Raw genomic sequence first — 19946 nt, forward strand, 5'->3', positions numbered from 1 at the left:
TCCACCACCACCCTCTGGGTGCGCCCCTGGAGCCAGTTTGCCACCCATGTGACTGTGCGCTCGTCAGTGCTGCAGTCCCTCAGCTTGCCCACCAGAATTGGATGGGCACTGTGTCGGAGGCCTTCTGGAAGTCCAAGAAGATGACATTGACTTCCTCCTTCCCATCTAAGCTTTTTGTTACCTGGTCATAGAAAGAGACCAGGTTAGTCAGGCAGGATCGACCTGGCATGAACCCGTGTTGGTTACCCCTCAACATCACTTCCCCTGCAGGGCTCTCACAAGTGTGGTCCCCCCTGGCAGCAGGCAGCTTGCTGGGCTCCAGCTCCAAGATCGGAGCTGGGACTAGGACATTGTCCCCTGTCCCGGGCAGCTGCCTGCTGCCAGGGCCAGCTCTAAGATCAGAGCTCTGAGATTGGAGCCAGCCCCAGCAGCAGGCAGCCACCCAGGGCAGAAGACAACGTCTGAGCCCTGGCTCCAATTTTGGAGCAGGGATTGGGTAGCAGGAAGCTGCCTGGGGCAGGGGTGAGGTGTGCAAGGCAGCTGCCCCGGAGGTAGGACAGCTCTCTCTTGACCCTGGTGCCCCTTGCCTGCCTGATGCTGGCATCTGGGGGGAGCCTGGCGCTCCCCCTCACTGCCATATGGGAGCAAAGCAGCATAGGAGTAGCCTTGCCCTGAACTGTTCCCATTGGGAACAGATTTGCTCCTGACAGGCTCATGTGTAGATGTGCTCTCAGGGAAAGCTTACTGCACAGTATTGTATTATACAGTAAGCTTTCTGTGTGTTAATTGCACGTGTAGACATGTTGCATAAGTCAAAAAAATCTGGCCACAATGCTGTCCCAATAAAGACCAAATCCTAATGAGAAGCTCACTGAGACAGAACATCTCAAGAACAGAAACCAGTGTCAAAGGATACACCAGACTGCAAAACTATGAGTTTGGGGTAATATTTTCACTGTTCTCTTCAAAATATATATATTCCAATAGAATTCCCTAGAAACTCATCATGGAAACTTGAAGTAACGTTCAACTCTTCATATCATTTTATGCCAGTTTCCTATTAGATGCTCTTGCATGGTGAAGAAGGGAGAGAGAGTAAAGCATTCCTTCTTTTCAAGACTCTTTGAAGGGAGGGTATCTGGAGAACAATAATGGTCCATTGGGTAGGGCTCAAGTCACTGCTCTGTCCCATGCTTCTTGGACAAATTGCTAACTATCAGTTTTAAAAAGATATTTTAGATGCCGAACTGCTGTTAAAAATGTTCCTTAGTCTCACTGTGCCTAAGTTCCCCCTCCCTTAAAAGGGGGGTAATGGCACTTCCTTACCTCCCCAGGTGAGGAGAATACATTGAAGACTGAAGTGTTGAGACAGATGGGAATGTAGTAGAAGGGAAGCCTGGTCTGCATATACTTTGAAGTTTTATTGGTAAGACTTGCCTTCCATCAGTGCAGCCTTGCGTGGGCCCACGCTCCATTTCAAGTTGAACTGACAGTTAAAACCCTGAGCTGAAGCTGGTGACATAAAACTAGAGCGCCAAAAAGTCTTGTCTAGGACACTTCCACTAGAATGATGCATCTGTGGATGTTGAATTGTCAGCAGAAGTCATAGGCTGCTATGAAGCATGCAGTCCCTGGGTCTGATTTAAGAGCATTACTCTGATAAGAATCTCAGTATTTTCTCCTTGCTCTGGACACTTACAGTGGAGTTATGCTTTGCTTCAAGGTTATTTGTTTCTGACTCATTCTTTGTGTAGCACAGAGGTTGGCAACATATGGCCCACAGAGCCACTGGATCTGACCTGGGGAGGCTTTGCTTGTACCTGTGCTTGTGCCTGTGCCTGTGCCAGTGCCAGTGCCAGGCAGCTGGTAGCTACACTAGGGCTGAGCAACTGAAAGCTGTGCCCATGCTGCTACCATCTCCTGCTCCACCACTGTTGTGTGGGCACAATTTCCACCTGGCAGGGCGGTGTGCTGTATCTGGGAAGCTAGGAGGGGAAGGAGTGGTAAGACATGACTGCGGCTAGGACACGGCTTCCAGCTACCTGGCTCTGGTACAGTTCTCCGCTGCCTGGATGCTGTGCCTATGCTGCAGTCGGGGAGCTGGAGGAAGTGGCAGCAGGGGCACAGCTCTTTGCTGCCTGGTCCCACTGTAGGCATATGCAAAGCCTTTCACTCCCACCAAAGCCACCCGGCCCACCCTGAACAGGAGCTGGGTTGCTTCAGCTCGCCACTTGTTAAAGGGTGCTGGCCGCTGGTCTAGCAGATACCTTATACCAGGGGTTGTCAGTTGGGGGTACGTGTACTTGACGAGGGTACTTGACAAGACCCTAGGGGGTATGCGCAGGCAGATGGGGATGGAGTGCCACCGTACATGCTGCGCAGGCACTGCCCACCTAACTGGATGTGGGGAACAGGGGAAGCTCGCATGTGGCGGCTGCTGCCACCTCAGTACGTGGCTGGGCGCCACCGCCTGCCTCTCCCTGCTTGGCATCCAGGGGTACACTGCCCTGCCTCTGGCTACCTGGGCTTACAATGATCCAAAAAAGTTGAGAACCCCTGCCTTTTACAGTACTTTTTAATGCTTTCTCAAGAAGATGGCTTCAGAAGGCTAATTGTCTACAACCACATTCAACTTAAGTTAATATAACCTAAGTTCTAAGTGATTCAAGTGGAGGAAAATCCCTGAGAATAGTGTTTTAAATAGTGAAAATACCAGTTTTTTGTGTGTCCACTTTCAGATAATTCTGAAATAGTGAAGTAGACATAAAATGAGCTTCTGAATTTGACACTGTGCTGCACTGTATTCCCCAAAAACAATTCTCTGGGAAAGAACTGAAGTACTGAAAATGTGAGTGAAAAGGAAAATACCATCTCATCCTTTAGCTATACTCTTGCTATGGGGAATAGTACTTTTACTAGATGTTATGTTGATGTCTTCTTTATTTTTCACTTTGGAGTATGTTCTGGATGTTGCAGTGGCTTGAGTTCTCATCTACTGCTGTTTTATCATGATAAAAATGCTGTTGTTTGAAGCTAAATTCTCTTTCCTACCCAGGTGCAACTCAGTGGAAGTCTGTTTTTCCCAAGTACTAGAGGGAATCAGGCATCTTAAAGCTTAATTTTTGTTAATGCACTGTCTTTTGTTATTTAATTGCCTTGTAACCAAGGGATTCCAGTTTGCTTTATAGAGTAAATGTAAAATTTAGCAAAACTTGATACTATTGGATAAAAGAGTTTTTAAATTTTATTTTGTTTAAATTTTTCTTGTTGTATTGTCACGTCACAGTAACACAGGCAGATGCAGGATTTAAAGGGGGCAGGGTGCAGGTGTGGGAGTAGCTACTGGCTGTGCAGAGGTGGCCACAACCCTACTTCTAGCTTTTCCCTCCCCGCAACCGGAGCAACATAAGCTGCAGAAGCATCAGCCAGGGGCTTTTTTAGTCTTCGAATTGGGTAAGAATTCGTCCCCTGCTCTTAACTCCCCCTTCCTTCCCCTCCATGCTCAGTGGTACCTCCCCTCCTATCCCCTCTCCTGCCCCACTATAGCTGCTCCTGCTGCTGCAGGGAGTGACTACATAGTGAGCTGGGCTTGGCTGGGGACAGCTGTGGCAGTGAGAGGGTTCCCCTTTCCTGTGCCTACCCTGGGGCTGGCAGGGACACCCCGGGGGACTGGCCAGGGAGGAAAAATCTGTCTGTCACCACCACCACTACTGCTGTCCCTGGCTTAGCTTGGTTTCCTGCCCAGTCTAGCTGAAGCAAGGCAGGAGCATTTCTGGAACGCCCCCTGCCCCTGAGTCAGCTGGGGGCAGCGGCGGTGGGACATGGGAGAGGGGGTGATTGGGAGGATAGAAGAGGCACCCTTAATCATGGAGGAGAAGGGAGGGGTGCTGAGAGTGGCTATAGGGATTGGGGGTGGGATTCTTAACTTGCCTCAGAGACTTTAAAATGTCTCCAGCTGCTCTTTCCACATTATGGTCCGAAAGAGAATACGACTGCACCATTGTACCCCCCTGGATCTGCCCCTACACAGCAATGCTTAAGGTTTTAATCTCTGAGTCCACTTGCCATTATAGCCCACTTTAGATACGCTGTTTGCTGCCTCATTTAATGCTCAGCTTAACATTTAATGAACCTTTTCCCCCCAGTTGAGAGTTTAGCAAAGTTTTCTCTAATGCTTTTCTCACGTCCCAGTTTCTTTTGGACTATCCACAGTTCAGTGACCCAGATAATAAACCACAGGAACTTAGCAGAGTTCAGAGAACCACTCTTCTACCTGGAGAAGGAAACAAAATACAGCACAATCCCTGTTATCTGGCATTGTACAAGCTGGAATACTCTATTAACCAGAATTTCGGCCCGGGCAGCTGGATGCAGGGGGTGAGGAAGTGGTGGGGAAAACTTGCACGCCGTGGCCGCTGCTGTCACCCACCACTCCGTGCTGTCGCCGCTTTGTGTGCCGTTGCTCCCCTGCTCCACGGTATCTACCTCAAGTAACCAGAATTTTTACAAAACTGGCACCTGGCATTCCCCACTCATGCCAGATAACAGGGATTTTACTGTGTACTGTATGTCTCTGGCATTTGCCCTCTTCTCTTCCTTCTCAGTCTTATCAAGGCTGTATTCTGATCCCATCATGCCAGTGCAAGTCCACAGCATTTGATTTTTGTGGAGCTATTCTAGATTTAGACCAAGGTAACTGAGATCAGAATGGGGCCTGCATTATGTAACATATATGACTATATGTCACGTGTGTTTTAAAATGACGTGGCTCCCGTTAAAGTAACTTCCAAAGGACTGCGGATATCTGTGGATGGGATTACGTAGTGCTCTGCTTGTGAAGCTTCCCTTTTTGGAAAAAAAACCAGACTAAACCTTTACTGAGGTAAGCAAATGTTCTGGGAACTGCATTTCCGTCTTCCATTTTCTGGGTGTAAACGAGCTAATCTGGAAAGACCGTTTTTGCCAAACACATTCATCAGACTCAGTGGGAACAAGTGTTTCCTATAAGCATCTAATCTTACCCGAACTCAGATTCCAAACCTTGCCTTCATCGCAGGCTGTGACATTTGCCAGTGCTTTGTGCTCTGGGATAATGAAAGAAAACAATTTTTAAACAAAAAGCAAGCAAGGGTAGAGAGAAAAAAAAACCAATTACAAGTTGAAATGGGTGGGAACTTGTCATTTATCAGTTGCTCTGCAGTTACTGTCCTGTTCTTACCTCACATTAAATACAAGCTAAATCATGGCAACTTCCTTGGGTTTCATTAAATGGTAAACTATTATAGTTTAGTGTTTGCTTACTGCAGGGTAAGAGCAGACACCCAAATGCATGGCCATTTCCCTCAGGCACCCTTTTTTAACATGCGGTAATTTCTTTGTTTGTCTATAACCTAAATCAGTGGAGAACTTAGCTTTCTTTATCTGCAGGGATCCTGCGAACAGCTCATCCTGATTTGCAACAGGGGGTCGGTCACCACAGGACCATTTATTAGCTTGGGAATAGCTGGATGCAGCACGGAGGTGGGGAAGGGCTCAGGTGCATAGTTGCAGGGGGTTGTAGGCACACGCTGTAGCAGAGGGCAGCTACACAGTGCAGCAGGAGTAGGGGCTGTCTCACCCAGGGGTCTGTGGCTTATCCCGGTGCGGCCGGCAGGTGTGCAGCTCCTGCTGGTGTGGCCTGTGGGGCGTTCAGCCTCCAGCTACTTAGAAGGCCTGGCCTAGAGTATTGCTAGTTTGGATGGTAATCTAGGAAGTTGAAGGCTTGCGTTCAGACTTCCTGTGCAAGTATGAGTGGTCATTTGGTTTTCTCTTTCACTCTGTTCCATATCTATGGAATGGGGATATTAGTACTTAAAGTTGTGTTGTGCTGTGATGACAACTAACTATGTGAAGTGATTGTAAAGTTCTCAGAAATAACAGTAATAGTGGCAAATAATATTTTAGAGGACTCTCTGTTGGAGGATCTCAAGCAGGAAGACTGGTGGTTAGCTTTTTCTCTTTCTGAAACAATTTAAGGTGTTACTCGTACGCAATCTTCTCTTTCTAGACAAGGCCAGCCAACCAGGCGAGCAGACAGCAGTGCATGTCTGCTATTTTATAGCTGGGTAATAGAGTTATGTTCTCTAAAACAAGCTATTTGCCTTGAAGCAAAATCTTCATTTTTAAGCATTGTTTAAACATCTAGCAGTTTATTTCTGTTGAGCCAGTTGTTACTACATGAGAGTTTTAAAGTCACCCAGGCAATATGAAGGAAGTTGAGTAAAACCACTTAGGAACCATTTGGAAGGCATTAGTGTTATGGTCAGACAAGATCCTGTGGGTAAATTTGATATCTTTTATTAGCCCAACTAAATACAGGCAACCCCTGCTTAACGCTGTTTTGCTTAGCACTATTTTGCTATAACACTTGTTTTACATTGATAGCTGATTCCACTTATCACACAGTGAGTTTGGTTATACCATTCACAGGCATCGTACAGCTGGCAGCAGGGAGCACTTGTTTCACCATCTTGGTTCATCAAAAACATTTGGTTTTACTTAACGCTGTTTCATTTTGCGCTCAGTTTTTCAGAAACCAATTAAAAGCGCTAAGTAGGGTTGCCTGTAGTTGGAAAAAAATGTTCTTTGCAAGCTTTTGAGAACAAGCACCTTTCTTCAGGCATACCTGAAAGTTTGCAAAGAACACTTTTTCCAACTATTTAGTTGGTTTAGTAAACAATATCATATTTAACCAAAGACTCTTAGTGTCATGGTGATAGTCTTGAGTTTTTGGAAGTTTGTCAAAAGTGACGTTAATATTCCATTTTATTTTTGGATTTTGCATAAACTGTGCTTCAAGACATTACTAATTGCATTTCCTTACTCATTGACTACTAACAGCTAAGGGTACACTGAGATTTTTGAGGCTGATATCGATAGCTAATTTTTAAGGAGGCATATCGGCTGATACTGATCCGATTTCCAATATACAGCTCTTCAGGAATGGGTGTGCGGGGGTGTGGATCAAGAACCCTGCGGTGAGGGAGGGAATGGGGCTAGGTCAGGGGCAGGAGCTGACCAGCCAGGGCAGGGAGGGGTGTGGGACAGAGTCACAAGTGTGTCATTTGTGGGGTGGGGGAGGTGTGTGCCCCCCAGATCTGTGCGGTGTGGGGCGGGCTGCAGCTGTGGGCTGCGGCCGGGGTTGGAGCCAGAGCAGGTGTGGGGTAGCTTGTCAGGGGGGCGTGGGAAGTGGGGGCAGCTCCCACCGCTGCGCACAGCTCATCCGGTTCTTGTCTGATGGCTCCCACCACTGCTCCCATCATTTGTCCCAGAGGGTATGGTGGGGGCAAGCTGTGTGCCCCTGGACCTGCCCGGCGAGAAGAGCACGGACCCAGTCCGTGTTGCCCTGCCCTGCCTCTCAGATCTGGGGGCACACACCCTCCTATGACCTCCCGGATGAGTGGTGGGAGCAGTGGCAGGAGTTGCCAGGTGAGCACCGGATGAGCCATGTGCATGCCTCCCCTTCCCAAACCTCCCCGACAAGCTGTGCCTCCATCCCATGCCTTCCCCGGCCCCGGCTGGGCAGCCGCAGCCCCAGCCCCAGCCCCAGCCGCACACCCTCTCTCACCCTGATCTGCCCCCCACGCTCCTCCCCCCTTCTCCTCCCCTGCCACCACACCAAACTTACCGGCTACTTGCAGCTCTCCACACTGCCAGCTCTGCTCCTCACTGCATACATGCTGTGCTGCAGCTGTGCACACGCACAGGCATTTATTGGACAAATTATGGGCCGCATCGTGCTGATTTCTGATACAGAAAATTTTCTTTATGTTGGTGCCGATCCAATATTGGACTGATGTATTGGTGCACCTCTACTAACCACACCGACACAATTTTATTTTTACTCAGTAAAAGCTTAAACAAACCGTTAGTGAATCCATGTGACAATTTGCATCAAAATATTTGTCTTGTATTTCATTGGAAATTGTCCTGCGTTTCTTGAGAGTGCTTTTTGTAATGTTACTGATTGTTTTGAATCTGAATTGATTCTCCCACAGGAATAGCATTATGAATGAGTACTGGCATTTGTTAAATAACACAATGCAAAATGCAAATTATATTGAGGAATATTAAGTTATACAGCAACTAAACTAGCAACCTGGGTTCAGCACAGAGGAGTAATTTTCCCTTGAATGGTGAGCAGCTTACCCTACCTTGTTTCTTGTCTTCTACCTATATTGAATTGTTCAGCACATGAACAAAATTGGCTTTATTCTTATTTCATTTGTCACATTTCAGGTCATTTGCTTTCAGTGTCACCTTTTGCACGGAGGGGAGACTATAAGTGTCTGATGGAGGGGAGGAAGTCATCGAGGGAAGCATTTGAAGGGAATGATCATTGTAGACTTGTGTTGTGTACTGGTGAATGTGAGGGTGCTTTTGCCCTATTGCGAGGAACCCATGAGGGCAGCAGTTAGAAATGCCATCTCAGTAAGAGAGCTTATGAAATACGAGGGCCTCCAAAGTGCCAGCTTACTATCTCTGGAAAAGAAACCAGCAGCCTTCTCCTCCGGTACCCACTGTTCCACAGGTGTGTATGGGTTATATCAATACACAAATGGATGGTTATCAATTCACAGATGGTTGGCTGAGCTTCTTCTCTGTGTTCAGGGCAGTTCAGACTGTTCAGTAACAAAGGCTATGGCGTGATTTGCCAAAACGTGAAAAATTGGTGGCATTTCTGATGGACCTTTTATCTGCCAGTTTAACACATAATTAAGCCATCACTAGGGCCTGGTGGGGCTCTGCCATTACTTTGCTCTACTTCAGCTTGCAGAGGGCTCAGTGTTGCCATAATTCATGCCGCTGTAAACGAAGTATAACTCAGCTGAACACAATGGAGCAGTGATTCTCAGCCAGGCTGCTGTGGCACCTTTCGAGGGTGTTGCTTGATGCCATGCAACATGAGCACTGTTAAGCGTGCAAGCATAATTTACAAGATAAACCCAGAGATTTCAAATGGGAACCTAGCATTAAAAATGTCCTGACTTCTTGTGATCTGAGTGGTTTTTTTTTCAACAGAATTGCTCTATTATTTTTCTGGAGTCAAAAAAGGAGTGAAAACTAGGAGCTGGCATTTTCCTAGGGGTGCATTCAAATACAGTCATACTGACATACAACAAATGTAAGCACATTCTGAACTGGCGCCCAGTAATGTCTAATGATAGCTATTTCTGGGAAGAATGGGTTGCATGAAAATACTTCAGGCAAGCTAGCGTTGGAGTAACCAGTTTTGCCATATTCATGATAGTAAAGCTGAAGTGAAGGTTAGGGAAAAAGAGCTCTCGTGATCTTTCCAGTCATAATCTTGCCTTGATGAAGGAAGTGGAATTGCTGAAGTGCTGCATACAGGGTTTGTTTAAAGTTATTTCCTGCCACCTTGGCGTATAGATGACTTAGATGTTATTTAATGATGCATGCAATAGAAATAATGCTAAGTCTAGTTAATGCTGGGTCTGCAGTTCCATTGCAATTTTATATGAGGGAACAGTCATCTTTGCTAAAATTTCTTTTCGAAAGCTGCTGTCTGCATGCTGTACACTTCAGCTGAGAAATATGCTTGTCAAAAACTTTTGATGTGTTGTGTGCAGTAAAATACAACTTGTCAATTTTTTTTCCAGTTGCTTCTTTTATTAGCTTCATGGTGATATTCTTGGATTGTTTGGCTGTTCATCAAGAGCAACATGAACACTAGTTTATTTCTGGGATTTGCATAAGCTATTGTTCTAATAATTACCATGTTTCATACTCATTTAATCACTGGAATTCTTTCACCCACTCTCTAACCCATCAAAAGCGCTAATGAAAATATTTAAGCACTTTTCATATGGGTTATAAAAGCAATAACTTTTAAAATGATGTACACAGCTTATTTTTAGCCTCGTCATACAGGGGAAATGATTAATAAAAATAGAAACTCACATAGTTGACATTACACAAACATTTTTGTTGGAATTGGGTAGAAGCATTTCAAGGCCACGCTGACTTTTTAGATACAAACATATTTATGATGTTTTAAAGCAATTCACATGTCATAGAAGTGGCATCATGGTAAGCTTAGTCTCAGGCAGAGATGTGGTAATAATGTATTTATTACTGAACGGCATAATAGTCATGATTTACTGAAATTTGAAGTCTCTGCTGTCTGAAGCCCCACTCACCCTTAGCTAGGTGAGATGCTCAGTGAATGCTCTAGAGAGGTCAGCTCAAAGGGGTGGCAGAGAGCAGGGCCATATGCAGCAGGGTGATCATTACTACTCTTTCACAACGCACATCCACACCAGTTCAGCTCTAACTATGCAAATGAAAGTAGCCAAAGGCAAGTAAGAGCTAATGTGGAGGCACAGGTATCCACAAAATTCTTTTTAGTGAAGGTCTCATACCGGCTGGTGTTGTGGCCAAGCGAGGTGGATGGGGAAAGAGTCAAACCCATGGGAAAGTGAATTCATGCAGCCTTTGCGGTTTCTTTTTCTGTATTGGGAATAAAGATCTGTTGTGAGCATGGGTTGGAAATCTCCCCAGATGGGGGTGTAAGAATAAAGGATCACTGCAGCCTGAACTTCAGACCCCTGCCAGACATGCAGGTAAAAGTGTGATAGGATCTGATGCACAATCCAAACACTCCTGCCACATATGTATGGGATTAAGTATTAGATCCCATCACACCTTATTGCTAGTGTAGGAGGAGCCTAGGATCATGATCCTGGGCTCCCCCTGTACTGACAAGTAGCAGGCTTCTGCATCTGGGAGCCCCCTCAGCTGAAGGGCCTTCCAGTGGCAGGGATGCAACATGAGCTCCTGTTAGCTGGTCTGGGCTCCCAGGTTTGGGGGCACACCATGTGCTCCTGCAGCTGGGAGCCATGCCATTAATTGCTTTAAGTACAGCTGTGTTACAGGTTAAGATGTGATTAGCTAGTTAATGACATTTAAGTGTAATGTGTGGCAGGGGGCCCAGGGTGTTTTTGTGATGCTCTGGGTCTCAGGAGTCCAGTTTTTTTCTCCCCTGTATCCTTCATAGGTATTGCTTCCTCCATGTTGGGGGAGTGAAACACAGCGTTCCTTAAATAATGTACAGCAGCTCCTATAGCATGTCAGGCAGGAAGTGGAGAATACTGATTAACAGAGCAGGAGATTGGATAGCATACAGTAAATCTAATCCCCCATGAAGAATTTGGGCAAGAAAACAGATATGTGACCTCTGCTCTTCAGAGGTGTTGTGAGATCTTTAATAACCACATGGGGTTTAGATTTTAGTTTACCTCTAATCAGGGATTGAATATCTTCTTTAATCTTACAGTGCACATAATCTTGGTAGAAATTGCCTGTGTCGCTTCTAAAATAGTAGAGATGTTAATTTACTTTTTCATTTTGCATGTGTGTGTAATTTGTATGTGTTTTTATAACTAATTCTATACAGATGCACCTAATATATAATGCATATATATATAATGTGAGCTGGAGGTACACTTGTAAGTACTTGCCATAAACAGAAAGAAGGACAAAATGTAATTTTTTGTCAATTTTTTGGGCATATTTTTTGCAATTTTTTTTTTTTACTAAACACAAAACAGTTCCCCCCTCCCAACATTTAAATATTCTTTCCCTTTCTCCCCTTAAAGAAAGGGAGACATTGCTGGAAATGTTTTGGCTTTGATTTGTGCTGAAGCCCTTTTTTTTTTGGCAAAATGTTTCACTGAGGAGAAAAAATAATTTGCATAAAAAAACAAAAATAGCTTTAACATAAAATTCATATTATATATTTCAAATACATGCACGTATAACAGCTACACCAAATTGAATTGTTTTAAGTTGAATTTATTGGGGAGAGAAATTGCATTTTTACAGAGATCTTTAGAAGTGTTCTTATCTACTGACAAGCTAATGGCACCTTTGGGGAAAAAAGTAGTAAAATGCTAATTCAAACAAATAACTTGGAGAACAACTGCAAATTACTACATTTTTTGAATTAGTAAATGGATGAGCAGACACATGAGCATGATAAGATAATCAAATGTAGGGGCATGGCATTGCAACGTGTATGTTCCTCATTTATTTTTCAACAAGTTTAGCTTACTTATAAAATAAATAGGTTCCATGCATGTCAGTGAATTTTATGTAGCGTATTTTGTAGATGCTTTAGTAAATTGAGGCTCTCACCTGATTTCCTAGCTATCAAATACCTGAAGTTTTAGGAGAGACTACTTATTTTGGGTCCAGAGTTCAGAGTGTGTATATTAGCACTATGTAAATTGGGGAGGAATGATTGTAAATCACCCAGCAATCTCTGAATCAGTCCAAATGTTTCAATTTAGTTGAATTAATTTCTGACATTGTTTTCTGGCTCATTTGCCACCAAGTCATTATATTTTTGTTAGGCGACTAATGAAGGTCTTCGTGCTGTTTGTATCTTTCTCTGCTTAATTATCTGTCCAACTTTTCAGGTGATTTCTCAATGTGACATAGCATTGCTTCTGACTTGTTCTTTTCTTTGGGCTCACAAACACAGTTTAGGGTGGCAGTTTCTTTTTTGTACAAAGGGATAAATTGTTGACATGCAAATGATTCTGATTATTTTAGGCTAGGTCCAGCTCCCATTGGGCATTTACATGTGCAGTTTACTGTGGAGTTGACTAATTACCTGCACAGTAAAGCATCACCACCTACACATGCAGCACTATTAGGCTGGTGTAAACTAATTAACTCCACCTTAGGATAGTACTACCTGACACAAGTACTATTTTACAATGGATTTATTTACTCCACCACAATACACGTGTAGATAGTGACCCAAGCTGTCTGGGGCACGAAGGTGCAATAGTACGAGGGCTGCCTGTGCTTGTGCTCTAGCCAGTCCCTCTGCAGCACATTGAGCCAGGGTGGAGCAGTGAACTATGCTGGTGTTTATTCAGGTGCACTGATTTCATGTGTAGGTAAGAGACGGTTAAGAAAGAATGGGAGATATGGGTTATTTATGAGATTGAAGGCCTGGCTTTCAAAAAAACCTTAACTTTTTTTTTTGGTTCAAGAGAGAGGCAATTCCTGGACTTCTCCAAATTCCTCTAGGGAGGAGCAAAGAATGTTTTTAATTACTCCTCCCAGGGATTTTAATACCATTGTTGTGGGATGAATGTTATTAATTTTGAGAAACCATTCTGATATTTAACAGGAAGGAGGGAAAATATTGACATTTTTATAGAATGCATGAGGCATTTGTTTCCCTCAGATTACGAGGGCGTGCAAAGACCGCAGCATTAACAAAATAGCTCATTGGGAATATGTGGATTCTCTTGCACTGGTAGTTTGTGAGGAAATTCCAAACACCTGTTCAGACCTATGGTAGCAACTCATATTGCTCCATATCTACAGTGCTGTATGCCCTCACAGTTATTCATGCATTTATTCATATACCTCCATTCTTCTATGAACTGAGGAGGTTTTATTTGAATTGAGATGAGGATTCAAAGCCTAGCGAGAACAGCTGACTTGCATACGGTCCCCAAAAAAAGTGTCTGTGGTCAGCTGGGCAATTAGTCCTGGATCTCTAGATGCCCATGCTAGGACCCTAACAATGGGGCCAGACTTCCTTTTCATAATCTGACTCTAACTCTGTTCGTTCAGCTAGGATTGTGTATTAGCAGAGCTTCAGCATCTGTTCTCAACCTCAACTGCAGCGTGATCCTTTTACCAATGTGCCGTATTCTCCTGGCCTTTCTCCGTGGATCTCAGAAGGTAAGCAACAGTTACCAGTAGTTACAATGGAGAGGGCACTGTGCACTGCAGACACAAAATCCTAAGATAAATATTAGAGGAGCACTGATATATCAATTGCATATTGGATCGGCACTGCTAAAAGGGAATTTACATTATTGCCTAACAGCTTTTTTTGGCTGTTGTAGCTGATAATGTTATCCAATAAATATAATTAATTATGCCTTCCAGCCAGGGCCCCTGGATGCCTGGGTTCTTTTGGGAAATAGCGGGTTTCCCTTTGCAGGCAAGCAGCATCCTGCAAGAGGTCCTGCTTGGGGCTGCTGGAAGTGACACGCAGGGCAGGGCACATGCATGTGCATGGCCAATGGCCAGGAAAACAGCTGGGTAGTGTGAAGATCAGCTCCTTGGAGGTAAGTCTGTGGAGGGGAAGAGGTATGGGGGAAGGAAGGAGCATGGGGGTACAGATCAAGGTCCCCATGATGAGGGAGGGAGTGGGGCAGGGTCTGGGGGTGGGGCTGGGGTTGGGAGTGCTGCCCAGCCAGGGCGCTGCATGGGACATGGGGCTAGGACAGAAGTGGGACGGAGCCACAGACAGCTTATCCAAGGGCCATGGGGGACAGGGGGCGCTCCCTGCCACTGCCCATACCTCTTGGGGAAGGCATGGGGGGCATGTGCCCCCCCCAGATTTGTTTCATAGTTTCATAGTTGATTTGTGGGTGGATGCAGGCTGCTAGCTGTGAGCTTGGGGCTGTATGTTCTGCTGCCTTGTCCTCAGGAGTCCTATGCCAGCCGTGTACCTCCTGCCTGCCTGGCAGCAGTGGGGTTGGCAAATTGTGCTAAGTTGCATTGGTATTGACTGATATGACTGGTTAATAATTGGCTGTCAGTACTGGCCATGAAAATCTTTATTGGTGCATCCCTAATAAATATTAAAAAATTATGATGCAGACTTTATTTGTTATGCATTATCTTGACTCACAGTGCTGGTTTGCTGGCAGGTACCATAGATGTGCATGGTATAGGCATGCTCCCCTTGAAGTCAGTGACTAGGCAGTTGTCTTGGACCCTATGTTAGATAAGAAATCTTGCTTTGGTAAGTAAGGTCATAGTTGCATGATGAGAACACTGCCAGAGAAGCATGTAAAAGCAGAGCTTCCTTATTTCCTTTTTTCTGTTCCTGTGCCACAGCTGGGTTTGTCCTCTAAATGTGAGATCTAGTCTCTGCTAGCTTAGCACAACCAAAGTGGCTGGGGGACAGGTTCCACCCCCAAGTTTGCAAAGGGCAAATGCACACCATTGCAAATAAATTGGTAGTTATGTCTCCCTCCCTCCAAGTATTCTGCAGCTCCTCACTTACTTCAGCCTGGACAAGTGCTTTCTTGGACATGACTGAATCCTAAACCAAATATTTTTATGGACATCATGTAAAAGAGAAATCTGACAAATTAAGAGGGCTTGGTCTGTGCAAGTTTCCCAGAAACAGTAATTTTAGGGCTTGTGACCCACAAAAACACAAGTAATACTTTTAAAACAGTGCAGTCTCATTGAGTGTGAATTTTTTGGATGGTTACAGGTTGAAGAAAACTCTCAACTTCATCCTGTGACTATGGTCTATGAATCTGACAGTGCACAATAAACAAATACTTTGCTTATGCTACTGGTCATTTGCAGCTAAGAAGTTGTTTCACTTTCAGCGCAGGGATTCATTGGCTTTGACTAGAATGGCCCATTTCTATCATTTAGTCAGACATCATGCATAGCACAGGCCACAGAACCTCACCAAGTAATTTATGCCTCCAGCTAGTAGAGTTACTTTACTGTCATAATCCTATGCTTACTGTGTGTCAGTTCCGTAATTAAATGTCATTAAACCTAGTACACAAAATAATCTTGTAATTAAATCACATCTCTGATGTCAGTTACTTTTAACATTATTTGCTTTGCTTCATTTTAGAAGACAGATTGCTTAAATTCTTCTTTTACTAGGTTGCCAGCAGGAAAATGAGGCGACTGATGGATAAAAGCAAAGCTTTCCATGTGATGTGTGGGGTTACTATATGCATCTTTTCAGGTAAGATTTTCTTGATGTCTTGAACCCTAGCTCATATGGAAACTGCATAGAGTAATCCTAATTACTTATTTTTATTGTATGGTGTATTTGGGGGTAGTCTTGTTCTGTGTTTGCCTGTGTACAAGTGTAAGTCTTTTCTCAGATGTTTCTAAAATTGCCGGACTCACGTCTTGGTGTGGAGGCTTTTTCTTAACAGGTTACAAGTTCTGAAGGATCAGTTTTGATTGCTGATGTGAAATCAACTTAAAAGGTGCTGTCATAATCAATTTGAGAAAAAAAGTATGATCAGTTTAAATGAAGATTCATGGATGTTAGAGATAGAGAAGGCCTGTTAGTCTTTTTGTAATTACCAAATTCAGTGAAGCATGAACACATTTTTGACAAATCCTTTGGATTCAGTCCCATCTTCCCACCCCTCATATGTCAATCAGAGAAAACAAACTATATATAAAAAGTTTAAAACTTAGCTGTGTTTTCAGGTAAAGGTATTTGTCTATCTCAGGGGTTGTCAAGTGAGGGTATGCATACCCTCAGGGGTACTTGGGAAGGCCCTAGGTGGGCAGGGATGGAGAGCTGCTACACACCACCCCGCACTGCTGCCTCCCAGGAGCAGGGCTGGGGTAGGGGGCGAGGGCAGCAGCAACCCTCTGTGGGCTGCACAGGCGAGGTTGGTGGGTAAGGAAGCTTGCACCACCCTGCGTTGCTGCTGCTTCATGTCCAGCCGCGCATCATTTTCCCCACTCTCCTTCCCACTCTGTGTCCACCTGCCGGGGTACACTTATTAAAAAAGGTTGAAAAACCCTGGTTTATCTTACCAACTAAAAAAAGATGCTAGGGGCTGATCTTATTTCTATTTATTTCAGTCTTAACTAAAATCTGTAGGTAAGTGAATGCAATTTTTCAACTTGTCAAGGAAAGATGATGCATAGATAATACTGATATTTACTGATACTGAAAATATTGATACTTATAGATAAAAAATCTAGGCATAGACTGGACAACAGCATACTGATGCAGTCATGCCAGAAGTCTCATAAAACCTGGTTCTGCAAGGTCAATTATATAAAATAAGGAAATCTCTTACAAATTTCAGTTTCCAGGACTGTGACACCGATGATGTCACTTTATAAGACCTACAAAATACAGTTTAGTGGTCTGAGTTTTGTTTGATTTTATAGTTGTACATGTTGCTGCTCACCTGGTGAATGTCCTTAACTTCTCCCAGAACTATACTGAAGATTTTCTGTCACTAAATGCAGCACACTATCGCGATGAGGTGGGTATCTGCTCTTTTGTATTTTTCTTGAAATAGATGGAATTTGTTTTATATATTACTGTTTCTTTGCGTGGTCTGTGGTCTTTTGCGTCCCCCCCCAGGGATGACTTGTATACCTGCAGGGGTACATGTACCACAGTTTGGGAACCCCTGTGGTAAATGGGGACAGTACTATCTTATGCCAGGGTAATTTACTGCGATTAAATGCATGTGTAGACCCTGACAGCAGGTGTAAATTGCACCCATTCAGCCCAGCCAGCCAGGGAGCCAGATTTATGCCTGCCACCTAGACACATGGCTCCTCACTTTCAGCACCCTGGTTTTCCAGCCAGCCCCTCCACTGCCCAACACCATTATCTGGAGCCCAGGGCTGACCCCCCATGCTCCCTGCCAGCCTGGGCCTGCTCCACCCCAGCTCAAATTGGTGCTGTTCCAGGCGCACATGTAGATACTATTCCCAAGAGTAGTTTACTGCAGCTCAAACTGCTCCAGAGTTTATTGTTTCACATTAATTGCATGTGTAGACCCCCCCCCTTTATTATTATTAACTATGAGGGTATATAAATGATACTTACTGACTTATGATGGCCTGCTTGGTGTCTGTTTTTTCAGGATCCTCGGAAACTCCTTTTCACTACTGGTATGTTGGTTACTTTATTTGCAGAATGTTGATGAACTAATTAGTTAATATGGTTTTCACAGTGCAATAAAATCAGAAATATATCCTGCTAGCCAGAACATTGGCCTAGTAACAACGTATTAATCTCAGTTTTGCCATCCAATATGCAGGGAAAACTTCTGAAATCTGTGGGATTTACTTCCATGTCTTTAAGGGAAGAGTTTGGGTCGTTGTGTTACTGTGGGGATGTAATAAGATTTTAACATTCCTTAGATATATACAGGACCTGTCAGGTTCCATCTAAGTCCAAGACAGTCTCCTTTAACTTCAGTGGAAGAAAGCTGGGTCTTTTAACCTTTGAAGAAGGGAGAAAATGAGGCTAAAGGTGGATCTTCTAAGTCAACCTAGATCTAGGTGGCCAGCCTGGAGCATGAGTGTTACAAGTGGCACAGGCATTTTAGTGGAGCACATGACAAATTGGACAGGCAGGCAGCACAGCAGCATATAGGGCAGAAAGCAGAGGAGGAGCCTGGACAGGGAGCATAGAATAGGGAGCAGAATAGCAGATTGAGCAGAGGGAGGAGATCAGAGTGGCACGTTGGGAGGGTTTAAGGCTAATTTCACAAATTCACAGATTCACCAAGTTTAGGGGTGAAAAGGACCTAACGAGGTCATCAATTCCAGTCCCCTGCTCTGGGCAGGAAAGATTGCTGGGGTCAAATAACCCCTGCAAGGTGTGTATCCAGTCTCCCTTTGAAGATCTCCAGGGTAGGTGCCTGCACCACCCCACTGGGGGTATATTCCAGAGTCTGGTCAGACAAAGCTTGAAGAAGTTTTCCTTTATATCCAGTCTGAAACCTTCTTCTAGGAGTTTATGACCATTGCTCCTGGTTTTCCCTTGGGGCACTTTGGTAAGTAGTTGTTTGCCTAACCCCTGATGTTCTCCTCTGATTTTTTTGTAAGCTACCACCGAATCCCCCCAAAGTCTTTTCGTTTCTAGGTTGAACGGGGCCATGTCTGTCATCTTTTCCTCATATGGCTTGCTCTTCAGGCCTCTAATCATTCTAGTGGCTCTTCTCTGGACTCTCTCAAGCTTCTCCACATCTTTCTTGAAGTGTAGTGGTCAGAACTGGATGCAGGTACTCCAGCTGCAGCCTCAGCAATGCCGCGTAGAGTTGGAGAATAACTTCCTTAGTTTTGCTTGAGATGCATTGGTTGATGCATGCCAGCGTATTGTTTGCTCTGCTAACTGTAGCATCACACTGGTAGCTCATATTCATTTTATGTTCAGTTATGACCTGTAAGTTTGTTGCGGCTTTTTCCGCCCCAGATGAAGCATTTTACACTTCTCAGTGTTGAACAGCATCTGGTTCTGGTCCGCTCATTTAACTAATCTGTCTAGATCCACCTGGATCGTCAGCCTACCCTGATGCATGGCTACACTTCCCCACAGCTTAGTGTCATTGGTGAACTTTGCCAGCAGCACATCTGCCAGCAAGGTTGGTCCCCGCTGTCCTAGGCTCTCATACTGTAGAGCAGTATTAATGGAGACTTGTCAACATAAGGAAAACCTTATGGAAATATAAGAGGAAGTTATTTTCCATAGCAAACAGACTGGATGCAGGGAGTAAGTAGGGAAGGCAGGACCCTGATAGCGGCTTGATAGCTAGTTCTGGAGTTCTTGTTGCTACAGGGCCTGCTTCAGTTAAGTGTTATGAGTCATCCAGTCTTACCAGGTGTAGTGTCTTTGATATACTGAACATCCTCAGTTTCTTTGCCTGATTTCAGTGAGATCTTAGAGGAGCCATTTGTTATATATCAGCCACATTTGCCTGTGTGAACGTAACCTGCTTTTCCTTTCTCAGAAGTCAGGAGGAAAGAGTTGCTCATTCCACTCTGGGGGATTATATAACAACTTCAAAGCTGTTGTCCTTTGGTTGAGGAAAAATTGTTTCAAGCAGAGATTCTGCATAACATTAAAAACAAATATCTGGGTGATTTATTTAAGGAGCAGTTCAACTTTAGAATGATTTAAATTGAGAGGCAGGAATGAGCAGCAACAATAAACATTCAAAATAAATGAACAAAGGTTTGATAGTTTCATAGTTTCTAGGGTCAGAAGGGACATGAGTAGATCATCTAGTCCAACCCCCTGCCATGGCAGGAAAGAGTACTGGGGTCAAATGAGCCCAGCAAGGTGTTCATCCAACCTCCTCTTAAACACCCCCAGG

The 19946-nt window shown here is 44.4% G+C and overlaps 1 protein-coding gene across 6 annotated transcripts in view; it reads left to right on the forward strand.

The window, feature by feature from the left end:
- Positions 1-19946, forward strand: part of NOX4 (NADPH oxidase 4) — a 196371-nt gene that overhangs the window by 18739 nt on the left and 157686 nt on the right. For 5 of the 6 annotated variants that reach the window (XM_019530364.1, XM_019530363.1, XM_019530359.1 and 2 more), the window contains 4 exons: positions 13657-13767; positions 15736-15820; positions 16999-17096; positions 17709-17736. In XM_019530364.1, coding sequence (XP_019385909.1) covers positions 13657-13767; positions 15736-15820; positions 16999-17096; positions 17709-17736 — 322 coding nt within the window. The remainder of the gene's footprint in view (positions 1-13656; positions 13768-15735; positions 15821-16998; positions 17097-17708; positions 17737-19946) is intronic. The other variant, XM_019530362.1, reaches the window with a different exon arrangement.

This window comes from Crocodylus porosus, unplaced genomic scaffold, assembly GCF_001723895.1.
Source record: "Crocodylus porosus isolate Cpor-Errol unplaced genomic scaffold, CroPor_comp1, whole genome shotgun sequence".
Taxonomy (NCBI): Eukaryota; Metazoa; Chordata; order Crocodylia; family Crocodylidae; genus Crocodylus; species Crocodylus porosus.